This window comes from Diachasmimorpha longicaudata, chromosome 5 (assembly GCF_034640455.1).
Source record: "Diachasmimorpha longicaudata isolate KC_UGA_2023 chromosome 5, iyDiaLong2, whole genome shotgun sequence".
Taxonomy (NCBI): Eukaryota; Metazoa; Arthropoda; class Insecta; order Hymenoptera; family Braconidae; genus Diachasmimorpha; species Diachasmimorpha longicaudata.
This window is the reverse complement of record NC_087229.1, coordinates 9,022,055-9,043,286: the sequence shown is the minus strand read 5'-3', so window position 1 is coordinate 9,043,286 and position 21,232 is coordinate 9,022,055. Positions and strand designations below refer to the sequence as shown.

At 39.8% G+C, this 21,232-nt stretch overlaps 3 protein-coding genes across 3 annotated transcripts; all 3 read right to left on the bottom strand.

Moving 5' to 3' along the window:
• LOC135163190 (uncharacterized) lies at positions 1-4,531 on the bottom strand. Its single transcript, XM_064122450.1, has 2 exons — positions 4,405-4,531; positions 1-2,317 (listed from the first exon to the last, which is right to left on the bottom strand). The coding sequence occupies exons 1-2, from the start codon at positions 4,423-4,425 to the stop codon at positions 275-277; spliced, it is 2,064 nt and encodes a 687-aa protein (XP_063978520.1). The 5' UTR covers positions 4,426-4,531; the 3' UTR covers positions 1-274.
• Positions 4,532-7,215: 2,684 nt separating this feature from the next.
• Positions 7,216-12,149, bottom strand: LOC135162636 (uncharacterized). Its single transcript, XM_064121287.1, has 8 exons — positions 12,056-12,149; positions 11,597-11,727; positions 11,358-11,444; positions 10,843-11,070; positions 10,516-10,780; positions 9,662-9,897; positions 9,067-9,336; positions 7,216-8,381 (listed from the first exon to the last, which is right to left on the bottom strand). Exons 1-8 carry the CDS (start codon positions 12,147-12,149, stop codon positions 8,100-8,102), a joined length of 1,593 nt encoding a protein of 530 aa, XP_063977357.1. The 3' UTR covers positions 7,216-8,099.
• A 4,675-nt stretch (positions 12,150-16,824) lies between these two features.
• LOC135162010 (mucin-12-like) lies at positions 16,825-18,443 on the bottom strand. Its single transcript, XM_064120053.1, has 2 exons — positions 18,307-18,443; positions 16,825-18,236 (listed from the first exon to the last, which is right to left on the bottom strand). The coding sequence occupies exons 1-2, from the start codon at positions 18,316-18,318 to the stop codon at positions 16,974-16,976; spliced, it is 1,275 nt and encodes a 424-aa protein (XP_063976123.1). The 5' UTR covers positions 18,319-18,443; the 3' UTR covers positions 16,825-16,973.
• Positions 18,444-21,232: the final 2,789 nt, after the last annotated feature.

Genomic DNA, 21,232 nt, shown 5'->3' with positions numbered 1-21,232 from the left:
TTTAACGAATACACCATTACCAATGGAATTTATTAAAAGGAAGAAAACCGTTCGGTTTATATTGCACGTTCCCCTGTTACATTTATATACAATAATTGCATTCACATATGATTTTGATAATATTTTCATTTTATAAAAATAAAGGGTGGATCGAGGCAGCAAATAACCGCCCAGAATTCCACCCCCAAAAAACAGGTAAAAATTACTTTCCATCAGGTACACAAGAGTTTCATAAATAACTTCTTCGAAAAAAAATAGTTCTCAGCTCCAAGAATCATGAGTTCTCGATGATCTGAACACTCTTCACCTTCTGCTTCCCCCCGATTCTGACCCCATACTTGGGCTTCGAAAGCTGAGGCCTCTCCTGATTAATGGTATCATAACTGCTCTTATCATGATAGCGCGTTGACTCATAATCGAGCGGATGATTGGCGAGTTTCTGAGACGGAAAACTCGAGGAGTCGACTTCCGGCTTCTGCGAGTACCGACTGAGCACATGAGCAAGCCGAGTCAGGTCATTGACGGGGTTGTTGTAGTCAACCGATTTTCGATCTCCCGCGTACTCGTACTGAGAAGTTTGGCTCAGAGCAGCTTTGCTGGCCGCATACTGGCTCAGGTACTGCTGGAGAAGGGCCTTCAGGTTGATGCTCGGCGCGGCCTGTGGCTGCACGGGAGGCGCTCCATCCACCCTCAGAATAATGACGGGGATCAGGGAGTTTCCCGCCTGAATAAACGTCGGCTGAGCATTCAGAATCGACGACGGATCTCTGATGTACTGCGAGATCGATGGATTGTAGTTCAGGAGGTTCTCATAATTGTTGCTGGCATACTGCGCCGCCTGCGGACGTTCCTCCCTGACCTTCCCCTCCTGATTCCGCCCGAAAACCTTGGTCAGGTACTTCTGGGCCTGCGGAGTGTACTTGGACAGTAAATTCGGCGTCAGTTGTCCGCTGGGGGTCAGCAGATCTGTTGGAGTCGGCGTCGTTTCGGCGTTTGAGCTGTCAACCGCGTACTTGGGGATCGGCCTCATCTCGTACCTGGAGGCCTGGTGATTCTCCCGGGGTCTGAAGCCGTACTTCTGCTGATAGGAAAGGTCATACGGCTGTGGCTGAGATCCCCCAGGGTTGTAACTCGAGCCCGGATGCTGTTGATACCTGGAATCTTGGTCAACGGGAAACTGCGCGGGTCTCTGATTGTGAATATTGCTGATGGTCTCCTGACTATTCTGGTAGGGATTGAGGTGCTGGTACGGGAGACTCTGAGCTTCCTGGTATCGACCCTCTTGCCCTCGCTGATTCTCGAAGAAAGCCGCCTCCTGTCTGCCGTCCTGAGGCTGATGGCTCACGGGATTCCGCTGCTGATTCTGGTAATTCGCGTTCGCCTGAGGGGATGAGTACTCCGAGTAAGAGTTGACGAAGGACGACGGCGGTCCGTCGGCTATCCTTCCGTCCTGATACCTCCAGACGATCTTGTTCTCGTACTTGACTCCGTTCTCTATCGTGTACCGCGGGAGGTTGAACGCCGCCGGATCCACAGGAAGTGGTCTAGCTGTTGTCGTCTCATAGGGTCTCTCATTGTAAGCATTCTGATGGTCGTAGGATGGCGACGGTAACGGGGTCGACTGGTAGTTATCGTAAACTGATCTTGATGAGGTGTAGTCACTCAGCCCCGACGGGTACGTCTCCTGAGGCTTCGGCGTTGTGTGAGGATTCTGCAGGCTTTTGTACTCGGGACGAATGGTTGTGTAAGGGTAGCTGTTCTTCGTCGATGGGGTGAACCCCTGTGGATTATAATTGTCGGGGGGTGAGTACTTTTGCAGTCTCGTTCGCTGGCCGTAGATCGACTGGCGATTCGACATATAATTCGTGTTCTGCTGGTGCGGACGGACTTGCTTGACACTCGGCTCCTCCGTGATCGGTTTGAACGGCTCGATTATCGTTTTCGGCTCGAATGGGCTTATCGACTCCTCGATACTCACCGTTGTCCCGGTTTTACCGCCCGGAAAGTAGTAGTTGTATTTTCCATTCAACAAGTTGTTGCGGAGGTAACCGTAGCCCAGGCCGTTATCCACGGTGCGCTTGGATTTCTCATCGGAGGTGGTGGAATTGTCATCCGCGAAGTCGAGGAGAATTATTGGCGGCAATATCGGAAGATCGTTGTCTTTCGACCCTCGACCCGATTCCACGGTGGTTTCGGTGTCACCGACACCTGCCGGAGTCTTGACACTCTGGGCTCCTTTCACCCGGTCACTTGGTGTTGCTTTGGTTGCTACCGATTGATCGGCGGAGGCTACGATCACCAGCAGGGTCAGCGCAACCTGAAAATCAGCCAGGGGAATTAATAACCTCGATACATTTCATTTTTAAGATGTTTCTCAACTTTTTTTTCGTTTTCGAAGTAAAAGTTGTTGAGGCGACGCATAATTATGTGACATTCGTAATTAAATATATTTTAGTGTCTTCTACGGTCTGGTACGAACCACGCGGTAGATGCAATGATTATTAATTGTTTATAATTGACGGAGGGAGAGGGGACAGGTGGGGAATGCCTTTTAGGTAACATTTGGATTGAAAAATTGAATAACGAAGCACATGGATGTTTTTGCAGACGGCTTTCATCTCTTCGCATTCTCAATTTCACCGACTTTCTTTTTGAATTTACGCAGGAGTAATGATCCGGGAATTGAGCATCAATATTTCAGTCAGTCCCGACAACAAAATGGTAATGTCTAGGAATCTCGGAAATTCGGAATTGATTTTAATTATCCTTTAATTATAATAATTAGGATGAATATTTTTTCCGGAGGACTTTCTCCTGTCTGAGTGCATTACATTTTGGTCGTTATGATCTCAGCGGAGAATATAATAAATTTAACTCGTTATGGGGGAAAATTGCGTCGGTGAACATCACAAATGTTCTCGTTGGAATACTCTGGCATATGCTTGCACATCAAAGAGCTGATCGAATTGAAGAGCATTCCTTTGACTTTCACTACTGGTTCTTTTGAGAACACATCTGCTACGTGATGTTAAACATCTTCACGCGGCGAACTGAGGACACATTGACTCGAAGTGTTGAGAGAAATTATTATCTGACGACAGAACATATTGCAGGGGCTCTATACATATATAAAATCATAGTCAAATGCTTTATTTAATGTTTATTCGAGGGAGGGAATAATTGGTTTTCTCCAAATTATGGTAAAAATTATTCCTTCACTTTTTCATGCTAGAGAAAAATGAAATCGAAATGAAACAGTAAAATTTTGAAATTACATAAGATAAGTAATTGGCTCTTTCCGAAAAGAGAACGTCAAGATTTAAAAAATGGAAAAATTCTCGTAAAACGCCTCATAATGAACATAATTTGAGAGTTAAAAATCAACTGCCGACCGGATAATCATTGGAGGTGTCAAGAGAAATTACAGGCTGACCTCAGAAAATGTGGGGAGACTGTAATTATAATGATCGGGTACAAGACTAAATGACGCGTCTCAATTAAATACAACTCTTTATTCGACATTTCTATGATAGATAAATGGCTATATCTTCGCAATGCCATAAAATAATTAATTCATTCTTCTTAACTAAATTTCCATTTTCTGCTAATTGATGACCCTTTAAAGATATCATTTTTTCTTTCAAATTAAATTTAATCTTCCTCTTTCGTGTTAAGTTTTACGGCTATTTTTTTCAGCTGAGAATATTCTGTTAAAAATTTCCAATGAAATCAATCACATCCTTGTAATTTCCTAAAAAGCTGAGTTCAAATCAACTGCGAACGTGCTAATAGTGCTCCAATTTACCGGGCGACAACGGCACTATTCCTGATTTATTACCGCTCGAAATTGTCGAATAGTCAGACCTGCATATCCGTTATATAGCTTCTGACCGGAAATAGAAGCCGTGGGAAAGCGTTCAAATGCAGATGCCACTCCGGAATGTTTTCATGTCCGCCGAAACTTTTAATATAATTTTTTCAAGAAAATCCAACATTCCGAGTATTTCGTTATTCGCACTTCACCTCTGGGATTACAGGGCGCATTGGAATCATAATTGTTTCCAGGGACATGAAACTTTCCCCCAACAAATCACATATTCATCAGTTCTAATGGATTTCGCAGCTTTCTGTTTCAAATATTTAATGTACCTCTCCGTCAAACATGTAATAGGCCAAAATAGGCGTATAAAATACCGTATAATCTCAGCCCAGTGGTTTATACTACAATTCGTATCACAAACAATTCACATTTTTTTTGCTCAACTTCTCGCGGAGGTGCGGACAGAACGCGAAATTGCGGTGAAACTGTGAAATTTCTGTCCGGAAAACATTTAGAGTAAAAAGTAGAGGAAAAATTATCGTCGGGAAAGTATCAACTGATTTAATAAAGCTAATTGTACTTACGCAGTGCCTTAATATCTTCATATCGTTGTGATCCACGAAAACTAATGACACGGTAGACAGGTCGTGTGCGTTTGGTACTGAGAAAGTTGCCACTACAGCATCCCACCTTATATGCCCTCGCTCTTCGTTTCACTTTGGTCAGACGTTATATACTGCCTACACTGGAACTGGGAAGACATCTGCCAATAATGTGGGACCTTGCGTGGCCTCCAAAAATCCGTGTGCTACGGTCGAAACGCGACGGGATTCATTTATCGTTCATCCGCATTTTCGCACTTCACCTATTGCCATTCACAGTCACCGAGACGATTCGTTCGGTTGACGATTTGTGCACTTGATTCCACTTTCTGCTGTCAACTAAATCATTTGTGAAATATTGACAAATGTGCGGTTAATTATGCTGAACGCGACGGGAGCTCTCGCAATCACCTCATCTACTTGCGAGAAGATCCCTTTTCTTCATTCCAATTTCTCATGTATTAAATTTTATATACTCGTAAATGGGTTATAAACTTGGTTATGAAAGGAAATGACACGGAGATGAGAACTCAATCGATGATAAAATGAAGAAAAAGTTACACATTAAGAGAATGCTACAGAATACTGAATGATTTTTTTCATCTAGGAGCAAAACGACAAAATTATTCCAGTGGATTTTTACGATCGATCGGTTTTCAATGGGACATATCAACTCATTTTTGAAAAATTACTTCATGTTTAAAAAAAAAAATTTCTTTTCATTATAACATGAATATACTAACAACTGATAGCGTAGAAAAATTCACTTTGTTTTTATCAACAAGCGTAGGAGATCAATACGTCAAGTTCACATTTTTTCAAAGAATATTTTCCATGGTTTTTTTCAAAGGCTCTTTTCGGTTTTATGCTGGAAAGCATTCAACGATTCCAGAGAGATAGCTTTCAAAATCGTCCAATCTATTTTTTGCGATCAATAATTCGGCTCCTCTGGACCTCTCTGTAAATGCCAGAGGCATCATGTGAATATTTCGCTGCTTTCCGAGCGCCTGAATTGATTACATTGGGGATCGTGTGTGCATTATTCCTTTTGAGATTATTCGGAGATTGATACAATTCTATTGTGTAAAGATTATCCACTTCCAAGTTCTTCACCGAATAATAGAGATACGTACGTGAGTTCGTAAACGTACAAATCTTTCGTTTCGTTTCGACGTTGACGAATTGTTGACGTTTAAAATTTTTAGAGATATATTTTTCGAGAATTTCATCTGTCTGGTGTGTATATCAGTCTGAGCACTTGAAATGTTCTACTCGATATATCGTAGTTGAAACGTCGTCCCGTTGATGGCTGAGAACACTCAATGAATATCTTCAACTTTAAAAGAGATAGACATTTATGTGGTTACTCCTTTTTTTAAATGTCTCCATTAACTCAACAAAAAAGGGCTTTTTTGAAATTGCTGTTTTCCCTTTAAATGATGTATCAAAAAATTCGTGTTAAAAATAAATTAAAAGCATTAACTCCTTGATGAATATAATATTGCTTTCGTTTATTCGTAAATCTTCTCATCCAGTTCTGAACAAAACCCGCCCAGTTTGATCGTTGAATGTAATTCAGTTATTTAAAAATATTGTTTAATTCATGTGATACTGTGGTTCTCAACTCATGTAATTGTCAGCCCTCAGCATCGCCTCTGGCCACCAACTTCATTCTGGTGAAACTCCTGTCGCATTCGTACCGAAATATACAGTTTTTGGGTCATACAGCGCTGATATACCACATAAAATGGAAAAACGTGAATTTTAACAATTAGAAAGCTTCCATTCAGAGCCAAAAATAAAAGGCAATCATATTTTCCTTTTACAAATAAATTAGTTACCACTCCGCTGATCGCTCCATAACCGCGGCGCCCTGCGGGTACAAATCAGTACAAATCAGGCAATGAAAAAAAATTCATAAAACACCCGAAACTTACGCCTAATTTAGATCATATGCTTGAAAAAATCCCGTGATATTTTTTATGCTCTTTATGTTCATTGACAGGGGTTTTAAAGACTTAAAAATGACATATCAATTTCTTAAATATTTTTCTGAGGCTCTACTACAGTTTGTGAAGAAAAAAAAAACGTAAATTGGAGTACTCGATGGTCATAACGCGACCAGCAGAGTGGTAAACATTCGATCTATGCAGCGCAGCTATTTATTGGATTGTCCTGGTGCAGTCAAAACGTCTGCACCCCACCCCCACTGGATCCGATCAAATTTCGAGATTCAGGGGATCGTCAGTCATCTGAATGGAGCACCGAATCCGACGCGCCGGATAGAATGCTCATATTACTCACCATTCGGTACACCGTGGCAGGAGTTAATTACCGTGTTAATTTATCGCGAAATAAGATCTCTGCGCGAACGTGGGGAATTAGAAAAGTAAAAGCGTCCTCAATGGTTGGATTATTTTTTTACAAGCTCCGCTTAACCTAAGAGGGAGAAAAAATCCTTTGCCACGAATGATGATGTGGCCTGGGTAACGAGGGACTCGGAGTTTTCATTAACTCCCCAAAGTTATGAGTTTTTAAAGTCGGCAGCTGGGGGAATAAGGTTTCTCATACATTGAATACCAATTATACATGTCTAACCACTGATGATTCGTAGAAATTAAAATTCTATGGCCCTTGTCGACAATTTTTCATCTAGAGGATATTCTTAGAATGTTAAGAGTAAATTTGAGTATTTCACATCAATCGAGTTGAATTTCACATTTTTTTACGGTGAGACCGACTGAGGGATCGAAATATGGGGTAAAGGACAGGAATATAGAAAGAGACGGGGCCTTATCGATTGTTAAATATTAATTTTATTTTTACTGATTAATATATATAAAATCAAAATGGCATGAACGGCAAAAGCTATGGCTACTACATTCGGTGATTCGTCGCTGTGCTATCACTGTCAAATTAAATTATATTTTAATTAACGCAGAGTTATGTATGACTGACTCGATGGTGTTGAATATTACCTCCGGACTGGGCAACAGGATGTGCCTTAAAAAATTCATAATTGGAAGAAAATTATTGGAATGAATTCAATGAATTGTCTGAGTTATGTCGATAAATTGGTAATGATTCTCGTCGATTCCTCCGCCCTTTCCTATCAGCCCATAATCAATCACTATCAGATGCTCTGTATTGTCAAAAATAAATGCGATTCTCATAGAAATTCTCGGAGAAATAATTTTTCTATTAAATTAGTTCACGTGAGAAGTGTTTTCCACTCCACTTTTTCTCTCGTGTCATTAGAAAAAAAATAATGCCTGGAAAATTTAAACCGAGGGATTTCTATAGAAAGTATCTCAATCGAGTAAATATGTAATTCTATTGACTCTTTCCTCCGAATAGTATTTAGTATTAAAAATTAGTCTATGGAATAAAATGCTAAATAAGCTGCGAAACGCTCCATAAAATCGCCTAAAAACAAATAGAAACTTTTAAAAAAATCAATAAAATATTCTATCCAATTCTCCAGGTCATCCGTCAACTTCACTTCTCTTTTTTATTATTTGGTATATCTGCAATATATTCCTGCTGATAAAATATTGATACCGATGTTGAGATATATTGCAAGATCTAAAAGCCCTGCATCACCCGGTGTTCATACTTTCTAAATCGATAGTAGGATTGTACTTATGAATGGCCCATCGCGTTACGACGTCCTCTCATTACTCAAGATATTTTGTTTTCCGCTTTCCATAAACGTAGTAGAAATTCTTTGACGGGAGGAATCCACCCTCGAGTTTCAGGGGTCGCTCTCGATACCTCGCAGCGTCTTGCGCAGCAATTATGTGACTCGGAATGTATGAGCCTAATAATGACTTGGGTTCCGACACATGATCAATGTGCTGCTGCACATTGAGCTGATGGCCATCTCCACCGGAATGTAGATCACTCGACGAATCGGGCACTGGTGGAACTGCCAAATCCTGTCTCGGTGGATTCGATATCTGTGGAGAGACAAGATTAAGTTCAGCGAAACGGATGTGATTTGCCAAGATTATTCTGACCGTTCCTGTTCATCATCAATAAAACTCTCACTCCTCCGACGTTTACGGTCAACAGTCGCATCTTTATTGCTAAATTTTGGAGAGAAAGAGTTCAGAGAAAATAATTCTATTGATACGCTGTTAAAAAAAAATTGTCCAAATGTTTGCGAGGAACATTTGGACAAATGTTCCTCGTTAATACAAATTAAAATTCATTTGAGGGAAGAAAACTGATGGTCGTAATTATTTAACGGAACTGAGTATTTTTTGAAAATTATTTTGTGATTAAACGGAGATTGCAGAAGTTCAAGTGATGATTTAGCAATGGGAACCATTTTTTTTTCTTATACCGATTCTTCATTTTTGGTCGTATATAATCGATGTTCGATGCATAAGAAATCTCATTCCAGCCGGCTGTGACTTTTAAAACTCATAGTAATCCACCTTTAAAGATATCAAAGTTTTTCTCCAACGAAATGCTTTTCTACTTCTGCCGTCGAACATCAGAGCTTTCATCTGAACCGCGTTTGACCCGAAGTTTCCGGATATTTTACAATGATTTCACAAGTTCAACTTTTCACGTCTGAATTTCAATATGAAATAAATTTATGAATTTGCATAATTATCCAAGTTGATTTATATTGACCTTTAAATGTCGCTGCTCATCATTATGAACGCTTTGTGTCCGGTAAACTGGTTTAGTCACACGCATCCCGTACTGCAGTTTTTTCGGCTGATCGTAGTTGCTGAGGTGCCCCAATTGACCTTGTGAGTAGGAAACAGCCTGGCCTTGTCCATAGACAGGTGCACCACCATAACTTGTCGCATGATTGACTTCTGTCTGATCGCTGAACGAATTCGCTTGCTTGGAACTGATTTGTCGCAGATATTCAATTTGCGACTGAGTGAGTAATACCTGTAGGGAGAGAAATATTCAGTAAAAATTGCGGTAGAATTCACATAATCCGTAATGGAAAATCGCTTTGCCGGATTTCAGAGGGAGTGGGAGAAACTGCAGAAATTCCGTAGCGAATCGTGGAGTTTCAATTCCAACGCCCTTTCCATTGAATTTAAATTCATTCGCGGATTTCGTTTGAAATTTTATTTGAAATTTTTTTTCCTTGTAAATTTTGTTTGTAGTTTATTATTCCCATGGGGATGAGTGAGTAAGACGGATTAAAGTTTGAGTTTAGTTGTATAAATGATGATTCAGTTCGGGGGATTTTTGAATGGACAAGAACCTTCGATGGGAGAATCTCCTCTGGATGCGGGTCAATCGCTGATTGGTACCCTATGTACTTCGGCGCGCTGTGTGCAGATTGACCTGGTGCCGGTTTGTATACCGTAGCCGGGGATTTTTCAATAGCTTGTGTGCTGAAGTGCTGGAGCAAGCCTAAATTTTTTGGTAGAGCGACCTGGTTCAGCCAGAAATTTCGGGAATAGGCCAACAACTGACTCGCCGGAATATAAACGGCCTCTGAAAATTCAAGGTATTACCCAAACACATGAGAAAATTTCATAGAACTTTAACACTTCAATTATTAATTGAAGCAGAACTCAATTTTATTCCCAACGAAAGTTCCAACTACTCCAATTATTCAGCTGTAACCATAAAATGTTAAAAGATAATTCTGTGCAATGTTAGAATACTGTTCGTGACAGTGAATACACATAATTTTTAAATATTTTCCCCGCGCAATTAAACCTTCAGACTCGATGATTGAAAATCCTGGCATTTACAGCGTCACCGGTACCAAATTGTTAAAGATACTTGAATATCCTGAAATGAAATGGTCCGTCACACTGCCGAAAGCTCGTTAAACACACTCACACAGTATACATAGAGTAAATTTGAGAGCTCTAGCACGAGTCACCGAGGGTGACCGGACTAGAGTTACCGCGAAAAATTGGAATTTTAACGGGAATCGATGACAAAATTTCATTTCAGAAAAATGGAAAAAAAAATTATTACACTTCGGAAACCGATGGTTTCCACCCCTCGATGTGTTCAACCCTCATTTCCCGGGCTGTCGACCACCGAAATATTGGCTTTCGCTTGTATCTCAATCATTGAAAATATTTTTCAATTGCGTACCTCTGAGTGCCGGGACGGGATATCCACTTGTCGTGGTTTTTATCCCTCGATATTGGTCATCAGCAACAGCTCGAGACCAATCGTACAAATGATGCTGTTGATAATCAGCCTCCCCCGGCATCTTTGGCACAACTCCTATTTGCGGTGCAGAGTCACCATAGCCATCAGCCGGTTGTAATGTTGAGGGAGCAACATCCTCGGTATTCACCTGATATCTAATATCACTATCTCCATTATCTACGTTATTATAACCGTCGGTCTGGCCCTGTTCAGTTAATTTGAATACATTTAGGAATGTTTGTTATGCTCCGGTATAATAGTACCTACGTTATACTCCACGTGATTCGAGGCTATTATCGCGTATCGTCCCAATCCTGCATGATTGTTTGAATACTGGTGAGGGTATTGCACATCTCCGTTGTCAGATTCTGGTTTTAACAGCGATGAGTGAGAATGATTTTCAGTATGAAGATTATCTTTCTCGATGTCTTCCAAATTGTTTTTTTTTTCACCCAGTGACAATGGGACCAGCAAACACACGATTATTATCGCTTTCTGCAACAGTACGGGATTTATTCAACATTTTTGTGTACCACGTGGAGAAACATTTTCATTGAGAGTGAAAAAAATTCGGAAATCCAGCCAATCGAAAAAAATATGTGATTTTTCGTTAGGAAATTTCGCGATTTTTCTTGTCGCGATGTACCGTCTGGAAAATGTCACTATTTTTCAAGAATCGATATCTAATTTTGGGGAATCTATGGCCAAATGTCAGTGACATGTTCCTGAAAGAAAAAAAATCCCAAATCCCATTAAATCCCACTCAGCATTTGAATACATACCATATTTAGAGTATTCTGATTCTGATTTTTCTTCCCAATACGAAAGCCTGGTGGCTCTAGCTCTACTATAAAACTGAAATTGTTCGACTTAAGTTATAAAGCCTCTCCCCTACTCCAGAAACGTTCATATACGAAAGTACAAAAGGTCTGCTATGGTGAACGGCGTAATCCATTCTTTAGTCCTCAGCAAGCACGGGAATCTCACCCCATTAAAGAGCAATAGAGTTGTATACATTCACTTCAGCAAAAGCCGGTGTTAGACTGGGCCAATAAGAACTTTTTTGCCTGTTCCATATCGACCGGAAGGCAAAAAGGAGTGAAGGATAGCACAAGGCCACTTTCTTCGGGACGTTGAACTGTTGAGCGGCGCCTATTGAGAGAGGAAAGCATCAGGTATGTGCACAGTTTGGACAATTTAATTCAAACAGAGAAATGGAAACTGTTTATCCAAAAATTCAACCATTTCACAGAATTTTTTACATATTTATCAGGAAACGAGATTGGAAATGAGGGTTAATTTAGCTCGTCATCGTATATTAATTCGATTCTGAATTATTTTATATAATTTCATTTTATGTAAATAGGAGGTCTTTCTCACGATTTAATTATAAGGAGTTACATAGTTCATTCCTTTCGTGAGCTGAGGAATAAAATTATAGAGGAGTTATATAGAGAGCTATCAAACGGTCAGATTTAACGAATCCAGGACTTCATCTGCAATGACTCCTCTTTGTTGGAAGCGAATGAAAAATATTGACATAGTGCAGAGGGAATGCGGCAGGAAGAGTTCATTCCGTGTCAATTTGCATTTTCATTATATTTTTACGTGGAAGTGAGCAATACAATGCCTACAAAATGGATAACAATGTTGACAATGAATTGCACGGAAAGAATATAAAATTATTTTTGCTATGGGAACAGTAATTCTTAACGTGGGAAATAGAATGCAGGATCATATCCGCTATTGTGGAAAATTTACTTTACGTCATCAGGTTCAATGGTATAAAATATTGTGTGTCACACGGTGATAAAAGTATTACTCGGTTGATGCTTTATAATCATATGAGCCAGGAAATACTTTTATCGCCAGATGACATAACGTACTAATTTAATCCTTCAGTGACAGGAAAAAAATCCTTTGCCAAGAGCATTCCATTTAAATTGACCTTCACAAATGATTCTTAAGGTTTAGATCAAAATAGTTTTGTAGGGAATATCAATCATGTTATAGCAAGATAGCTTTGATTAGGAGAAACAAAGTTTAGGAGTAAAAGAGTAGAAATTTGCTGTGTCCAAGAATTAATTGATTTATGGGACATGAAAAAATACGACCTATAAAATAAAAATATGATGGAGTCCGCTGAAATAATGTAATTGAAGATAATAAAAATGGAGAGGCAGTGTAATAAAAAATGGTAGTATTAAAATTTCAATTGACACTAGCAATATTTGGAGAGTATACATGAATTTCTATTTTATTCATTAAAAAACATTGTCGAGCCCCATTTAATATCAATATTAGCAGAAGAGGACGAGGATGCCAGGTTTTCGTATGACAGCCCAAAAAACCGTATTTATTTAAACCTTTTCATACACTAACAATCCATGTGCTTTAGGTAATTGAAAACAGTTGGTAATTTATTTTTTCATCCATCCTATGTCTTCACCACACCATAAACGAATTGGACATTGCGAGCGTTCGGTCACAATAAATCAAATTTCCAGGGATTTACTTTTAGATGCCTCAAAGTAAGACTATTACTTGAACTCAATATAAAAGTTTTCATCCGCAGGCGCCCTGACAGTCTCAATTTGAAGTAATAAATTTCTAAATGCATCAACTCTTTTCGGTTGCACATAGAGACGCCAGCAATTTACCGATTGTTGTTCCTCCCCCTGTGATTTAATTTCAGATTCGTTTATGGAATTATTTGCGTGTTTCCAAGTGGTCTTCTTAATAAAACATAATACGTCTCCAGGAAATGAGAAAATTCTGATTGATGATCGCCCTACATTCTACGAATAACTACAGAATTCGTCCAACTCCTCCTACCTGATTTCAATTATTCGAATGTATCGCAACAAAGCCATGATTTCTGGGAGGGATCCATGGGGATTGTTGCGTAGACCATCGTTAGATGATTAATGATAACCAACAAGCATTGAATTTCAACTTTATATCTGCTGTCTTGATAAATCAAAACTAGTTCAACTTTCCTACCGGTGAGACGAGGATTCGCATCGAATGAGTGTGAGTACCTGTACGTTCTCTTTCAGTAGAAATCCGATGTTCTATTTTCTTGACATCTCGTCATAGTATAAAATTTTCATCATTACTCCTCATCAGCCTGATTTTTAGACACATCATAAAAGAGGGTTTCCCATTGTCACTGAGAAAATTGTGGAGATCATTTCTATTTAGGTCCACAACTCATTCGCGACTTTGCAAACGTGAACGTCTGCTCTAGTGTACAAAGAAACGGATTACTCTTCAGGGACCCCTTGCACGAAAGGTGCCGTGAGTTAAAATCACTTTCAATTTGAGAAAGGTTAAGTGGGCGAATTCTTGAAAAGATCCGATTCTGGCTAATAACATAATCCATTTAATTGGGTTCAAACTACATGGACTTCCGGCCGTAGGTCCATTCATTTTCTGGTCATTTTTTTTTCTTTTCAATTTCACTGGTAATGCGTCTCTTAGAGAGGATGCTTAATCGCTTCACTTTCTCTGGAGGTGCCGTTACTCCTCCAGACACCGTCATTTCATATCGCGCCACGCCTTTCGATAGTTCACGCTCGTTTCATGTTCACGGTCATTATCAATCGTGTCACGATGCAGAGAGAGAATTTTTTTTTTACGAATGCGTCGAAGGTTTTGTTGGGGAAAATCCTTCTGGGAAAAACGGTCTATCAGAAATCTGGACAATTGTTGCTAATTAATTGAGAGTTTACCGCGGAAGGGGTAAGATAATACTGAAAAAATTAAATGTAGAAAGATCGAACGATTTCACGGCGTCCATCTGCGAGCAAACATATTAATTTAATCAGCTCTGCTTGAAATCTTCGCCGATTGGTTATGCAAATAATTATCGAGAGAAAACTACAAGTTTTCTCTGGAACAACTGGGTGATAATTCCTGGAATTTTTTTTACTACTAACATAAAATTTTGTTAGCCAGTTTCATCTTTCGTAAGAAATCGTTATTTTCAGTTACGAGAGCAACGCTTCGTTCAGTAATAATATTGTTTCACCTCTGTTGTTGGCACATCCTTTTGTCTTTTTATCTCTGCCTCTTTGATTTAATAAACTTGTGTTTGTTTCAAGCCGCGGGCTTTTCAATATCAAAACCACATGGCAGTTTAAACGGGGAATGTATTGTAGATTCAACTACATAATGGCCTATAAACAGAATTATTCACTGTCGGAAACTAATTCAATTAATTAGTAGGTTTGGAAACTGGGGATTAGGGCAATTAGAGAAATGAGAGAATGAACAATTTCAAAGACCATAATATTTAATATATTTAGAGTCTTGTTTCGCCGCAATTTATTTATAAATCTTTCTGTTGATTTTTTATTCCGATGTAGGGGACGGATAAGGCCCAGATATTGTTTAAGGAGAGGAATGAGAAAATTTTATATGGAAAATATTTCAATGTCGTGTTTATGTACCAAGAAAGAATATTGTGTATACTATACTATCATACATTATCAGAAACTGTTGTAGGAATATATCGATGATAGAAAACGGTTACCTAAATTCCAAAGAGGATTTCACGTAAATTAACAATCACACGAACTATCCTCGGTGGAGCCATATCTGATCCCTTCGGTGGAAATAGATATAGACTGGATTTCCAATAGTTTGTAAAGTCAGGGGCTATAGGGGAATTCAATTCCACGAATTTCGCAACTTTCTGGAGGCTCCAGTCGTCCTTCGGTGCGGAGCCAACTTCTTGCAAAACTTGAAATAAAATTATTTGGCTCTCAGTGTTTACATTCAGAGGACAATAGAATGCGATAAGGTGGCCGAGGGTGGGAGCAGGGATGTCTGCAGAGGGGATTAGGGGAAGACTTCACAACTATCGAGAGTCTACTGTATCACAGAATAATCCCATTTCGTGCACGTCCTTAGATGAGATTAATCTGCACGATAATTTAGAGTATCTTTATCCTTTTTCATGGTATGTAACAGATGGTACTTTATTGGCGAGTAAACCTCAGAGACGATGACTCAGACATGTCTGGGAGGAAAATAAGAGAAAAATTATCTTGTAAATTTTGAATAATTCATGATTTCACATTGCGATAAAAATCCCCAAAGATATCCCAGCGTGAATTCCAAGTTCACTCGAATTTCCAGAGAATTTCTTCGCAGATTCCTGGGCCAAAAGTCTTAAAGATATTTTCTGAAAATTCAGGCACATTATTAAACTTGAAATATTATTTTATTTAAAGTTTTCGCTGTAAATGGACTTCAAGATTTCTTTCCGGAAAATTCAGTGGATTTTTTAAACGTCGTACCATGCTTGCATTGCAATTTTTTATTTTATATTCTGTTTCATGAATAAATCTCAAAATGAAGGTGATTTTTTCCACGCTTGAAAAAGGAAATAATCCCCCTCAGCACATCGTGTTGTCACATATTAATGTAATCAATTTATATAACAAGTTGTTGGGTGATAATTTCATAACTATATCATTATAAATGACTCAGCAATGTCCCAGCGTTTGGGCTTTTCATCGTGCCTGCCAGTGTCAGTTCCAATTTTGTTGATGAGCACTATCCATTCGTGGATAGCGACCCATAAAAACAAGAGATACCGCTTCCACCAACGAATCCAGGGACACCGGTGAGAGTGGTGACGACAAGGGGAGGGAAATAGCAGGCGCCGGTGGTAGAGCGGAAGAGAGGTGGATGGAGAAAGGAAATGGAGTGAGTAAGAACGATGGAATGAGATGGAGAGACAAACGGAAGGTGGTCAAGGGAGTGGGATATGTGGGGTAAGATGATGAAGTCGAAAATGAGAGTGAGGGGAAAAAAAACGAAAGAAGTTGAGAAAAGGGATCAACCACTCTCCCCCGCACAATCACCAGGACACGTTCGAGGTGTGGAATAATTGCAAATTGACATTGTAAGTCGGGATTTCTCGACCGGTCACTACTATATGACGTTCACTTGTCCGCAGCTTCCCCAGAAGAGGAGGAATTTAGAAAGGGGTTTGTCCGGAGTATCACTCTCTATACACTTTTAAGTAAAAGTGATGTTGTAATTTTTTTTATCATCCAGGACTCCGTTTCTCTATTTTTTTCATTGAGATAGATTCTGGTGATTATCACTGGAAGTTGCTCATGTGATTTATAATTTTCTCTTGACCAATGTGCATTGGGATTTACGTGTAGAACACGAGTCAACACAGGCCGGTCAGTAGATGTCCAATTAAGCTATTAGAAAAGCCCATCGATCTTGGAATTTCACCTTCTTTTTATTGAATATTATATTCAGAGCATGATTGGTATGAAAGTACAAACGTGAGTGGTGACAATGACAAGTAGCTTTGACTTAAATAAAATTATAAATAAAATAATATAGCAAGTGGATAAGACATTTGGTCTTTAATACTTTTCGCTAGGGCTGGAATAGGAGATGGTGTCGTATTTGGGAATTGAGTACTCATCATTATAGCCTTTCACTGGGGTGTGGCTACTCTGAACTGGACTTATATGTGAGTAAGAAGCTTGTTGTTCCGGGTGCCCGTAGGAAGATACCTGGGAGTGATTAGGATACTCGGATTGCGAATATGAAACGCTTGGTGAAGCGTAATTGATGCTAGAACTGGAGTCATCTGAGGCAGCAGTAGTGTAGGTCGAATGCAATGGCATGTAAGAACTCGGTGGTGAATAATGGACAGTTGGGGCCGATGAACTGGCGCCCGAATGGGATGTGATGATACTATTACTGGGTATCCCATAGCTGGTGCTGGGTAAGGAGTATGCTGCACTGCCTGGTGCAGCGTACGAACTGCCGGACGATGATAAAGGGGCCTGACGGTGCTTCGAGTACGATCCAAGGTCTGCGGAGTATGTGTGAGAAGAAATGGGCAATTGGTAGCTGGAGCTGTCTGATGATCCGCTGGACAATCCAATGTGATAGCTGGGTGATGAGTGACTGGAGGTGGAAGGGCTGAGGTGACTGTAGGATGAAGAACTCTGGGGATTTTCCAGGAAGACTAGTCCTCCTGAGACAGATTGCGATGATCCTGGCAAGTTGTAGGAATGACCACCAGTTGTGCTGGAGTGTTGAGAAATTCCCTGGAGTGCGGTGGTGGAGAGGTCTCCGTAGGAAGCCACTTCGACCGGTGAACTTGATCCGTGTGATCCAGAAGTATAACTCGAGAGGCCTTGGATACTGTTGGAATAGATTGGTCGAACGTAACTGGAGCCACTGTATCCTAATCCGTTTGGGTAAGCGAACATGACAGGGCCTGTCTTCGATGCTGACATTATCGAGGAAGCAGGAAGTGCGTAGACGGCTTGTCCACTGTGACCACCGAGACTGATGCTCATTGAATTCAATCCATGACCAGCCCCAACGCTTGCCGATCCTAGTAATGAGAGGGGTGAACCGTGACCTCCACTAGCCTGTTCGAAGCCATGTTGATAGCTCCCCACAGCTCGTGTCAACGAGTTACCAGCGATGGATGCCATTATAGGCTGGAAGAGGCCGGAGGGCGGACCGGACGATATATGACCCGGAACATAATCTGTACCTCTTTTATCCTTCATGGGAAATGGCCCGTATCGCCGGAATTTGTTCTCCGATCTTCTTTCTTTGGCGCAAATGGTGGAGAAGGTGAGGGCGACAAGCCCGAACAGTAACTGAAATTCGAAAAGTTGATGATTGATTCGACAGGCTTTTTTATTATCGATTATTGATGGATGAACTTACGAACGAGCGCATGTCGGGGTAATGCTTGTCGTGCTGTTTCTTCTAATCGTAATGACGGTGTGGTGAAATGCAGTATCTGATGCTATTTGTAACTCTGGGGACAGCTTTTATATCGAGATCCCCTCTTCTAGTTGTGGCGGTTGAAAGGAAGGTCTAGGTGAAGGTAAAATTCACACACGAGTGTGTATATTTTTTCTGTCTTTACCATGGAGTATTTTTATGATTTGCACATTTGCTTTGTTTTTCAGTGTCCGATCAGCTGTAACAAACGCGGAACTGCAGGGGATGCACGAGGTCGTTCTTGGCGTTGATAAGTCTTTCGGTATTTTTTTCTGCTGATTTTTTCTTGCTTTCTCGTCCATAAATGAATCCGATTAATCACTGCTTCTAACATCCATGATATGTAAACAAAATATCCTGCTATGATTTCTCACGCAGCCACGATGCCATTTTTACACACCAAAGAGTGACTCATTTGACTCGAACTCAATTAGGTACCGAAGGCAAAGGAAAATAATTGAAATAATTTTTCCATTTTTTTTAGTATTCTGCTTGAGAAGATAATCCGTGGGAATTTTTCAGGTGAAGGTAATATTCCCACTCGAGTTATGTAAAATTTTTTTCTGACTTGAGTTTTTTTGTAATTTGCATATTTGCAGCTGTAACAAGCTCGGGACTACATTTCGAGGGGATTCGCAGTGATCCCTGGCGTGGCTCAGTCTTTCGTTGTTTTGTCTGATAATTTCTCGCTTGCTTTCTCATCCGTAAATGGATTCAATTAATTTCTGCACCCTGCATCCATGATATGTAAACGAAATGTCTTGCTACAATTTTCCCGGAGGAATGATGCTATTTTTATGCATTCAAGCATTTCGTGAGACTTGGATATTAGATACTAAAAATAATTGGATAACCCAATGTGACATTTGAGCCATCGAATTAAATTTCCGGACAAATGTCATCGAACCGTTTCCGGCTGCCGTATCGACATCTATAATTATTCGCGGGAAGTTGATCGGTGGGAAGTTTTCAGGTGAACGTAAAATTCACACACTCGTAAATAGATTTTTTCTGACTTCTTTGTGAAGTTTTTTAATGATTTGCATAGCCGGATACGTTTGGCATATCCGCACACTTATAGCCGGCATTTATTTCGGGCATTGGTTATTTTGGCAGAAATGTGAGAAATATATTCGAGGTATATTTCCGGATACAAGCGGATAGATGATGTGATGTCTTCATCAATTCAATGACCAAAAGTGATGGATCAGAAGGCCATTACACTGCAGTCCAATATCCCAGCTGATCTCACCCCACAAATGTACCCCAACTCAAGAGTTATGAACATTATTAGCCAGTCCCTTGGGCCATTCTAACACAATGATCGTCACGTCAATCGACCACATCGGGAGTTTGGCGAAGTGGGAGAAAGTATGACGTCAAGAATAGAATTACAGTGACGGAAAGGGATATTCCATTCGAATGATTTTGCTCCTTTTTACGATCATTGATTTTACTTAAGGGGAAGTTCACCCCGGGAAGAATGCTGTGAAATATAGTATTTCCACTTTATTTTACCCCAGGAATCCCATTTTAGGTCGAATTAGCCTCTGAATCCTAAAAATGGAAAATTCCATTTTTTCGAATAGAAAAAACCACTTTAATAAATTCTTTAATAAATATAAGTCCAAGATTGATTTTTTAATGGAGAAATGGCTGTAAAAAAAATTTTCTTTATATCATTGGACAACCAGAACAAGTACATCTCCCTTGGACTCAAGTAAATGCATTTCCCATAATATAATTTTTTTTCTGAGCGACAGACATTTCTTATGGGGACTTACATCAACAAAGTCATCTAGAACATTTGAATCGCTCAAATATCAATTACCTCCCGAAGTTTCTCTTCCATCAGACAAAACCAGAAAGTGACAACCCAGACGAGTGTCAGGAATCCACTGCAAAGCTGTCCATGGCATCGTAGCGTTCCGCATTTATATCAATTCCCCGTAACTTTCCCTGAATTCAATGACGGGTGAATGATGAATAATGAGATCTTCATATAGCGCGAAATTTCCAAAGTATACATTAAATTCACTGCGACGCTAAATAATTATTCCATTACTCAATGTCCGGGGTTGAGGGAACTTCATTTGCATCGAGAAAAAAAATATACTCCAATCAAAAATCCAGCATGTGCCATTTTCAAACGGTAAAAGTTCTCGAACGAGTGCGTGGAAACGAAATAAAAGAAAACTGAATTAAGATCTGGGTTAGTAGCGGAAAGTGAATGGCCTCTGTCAAGATGTGGCTGATGTATATGTGGGGCCTTGAGCCTTGACTTTGTATCGCTATTGCCCCCGAGTGTCTACACGGCGTGCCACGGAGGAGACATTGACGAAGGAATTCGATGAGGGCAAATTTTAATTGATTTTTTAAAGTGAAAATTGTCGCTCCAAAATGGAAAAATGCAGTTTTTTTTAGCTTATTTATATAATTCATATATCCATTTATTAATACATATATTTATATTCTCTAATGTTCCTCTGAAATTCATTTCTATGTACAAGTTTCCGATTGTAACAAATTAGCAATCCACTTCCGAATTTTGCAATTACACATTTGCTCGCCATATCGAGACCCGCGTTCGAAGCACCTCAATTCGGCCGCTTTCACATAACTTGCCATTTCGGGGCACCAGCACGGAGAAAATTATTTCGTGAATTTTAACAACTGGTTGTTCAACAATATTAATAATATTCCAAATAATTTTTCAAAACCAATTTTCGAACTTCACAGAAGAATGTTCCCTCTGATAAAACCTGAATTTGATGGAATGACAGGAATGTAAAAATTTCCAGTGAAATTCAAACAGCATTACTATCATATCATATCGTAATTTTTTACATTTGGTTACAATTCAAAG

Excerpts from the sequence above, each read along its gene's own strand:
- LOC135163190 (XM_064122450.1), bottom strand. The coding sequence starts at position 4,425 with ATGAAGATATTAAGGCACTGC. Across the intron at positions 2,318-4,404 it reads TGAAGATATTAAGGCACTGC|GTTGCGCTGACCCTGCTGGT; the intron begins GTAAGTACAATT and ends GCTGATTTTCAG.
- LOC135162636 (XM_064121287.1), bottom strand. The coding sequence starts at position 12,149 with ATGAACTCTTCCTGCCGCATTCCCTCTGCACTATGTCAATATTTTTCA. Across the intron at positions 9,337-9,661 it reads AGGAGATTCTCCCATCGAAG|GTATTACTCACTCAGTCGCA; the intron begins GTTCTTGTCCAT and ends CTCTCCCTACAG. Across the intron at positions 8,382-9,066 it reads ATGAGCAGCGACATTTAAAG|ATATCGAATCCACCGAGACA; the intron begins GTCAATATAAAT and ends GTCTCTCCACAG.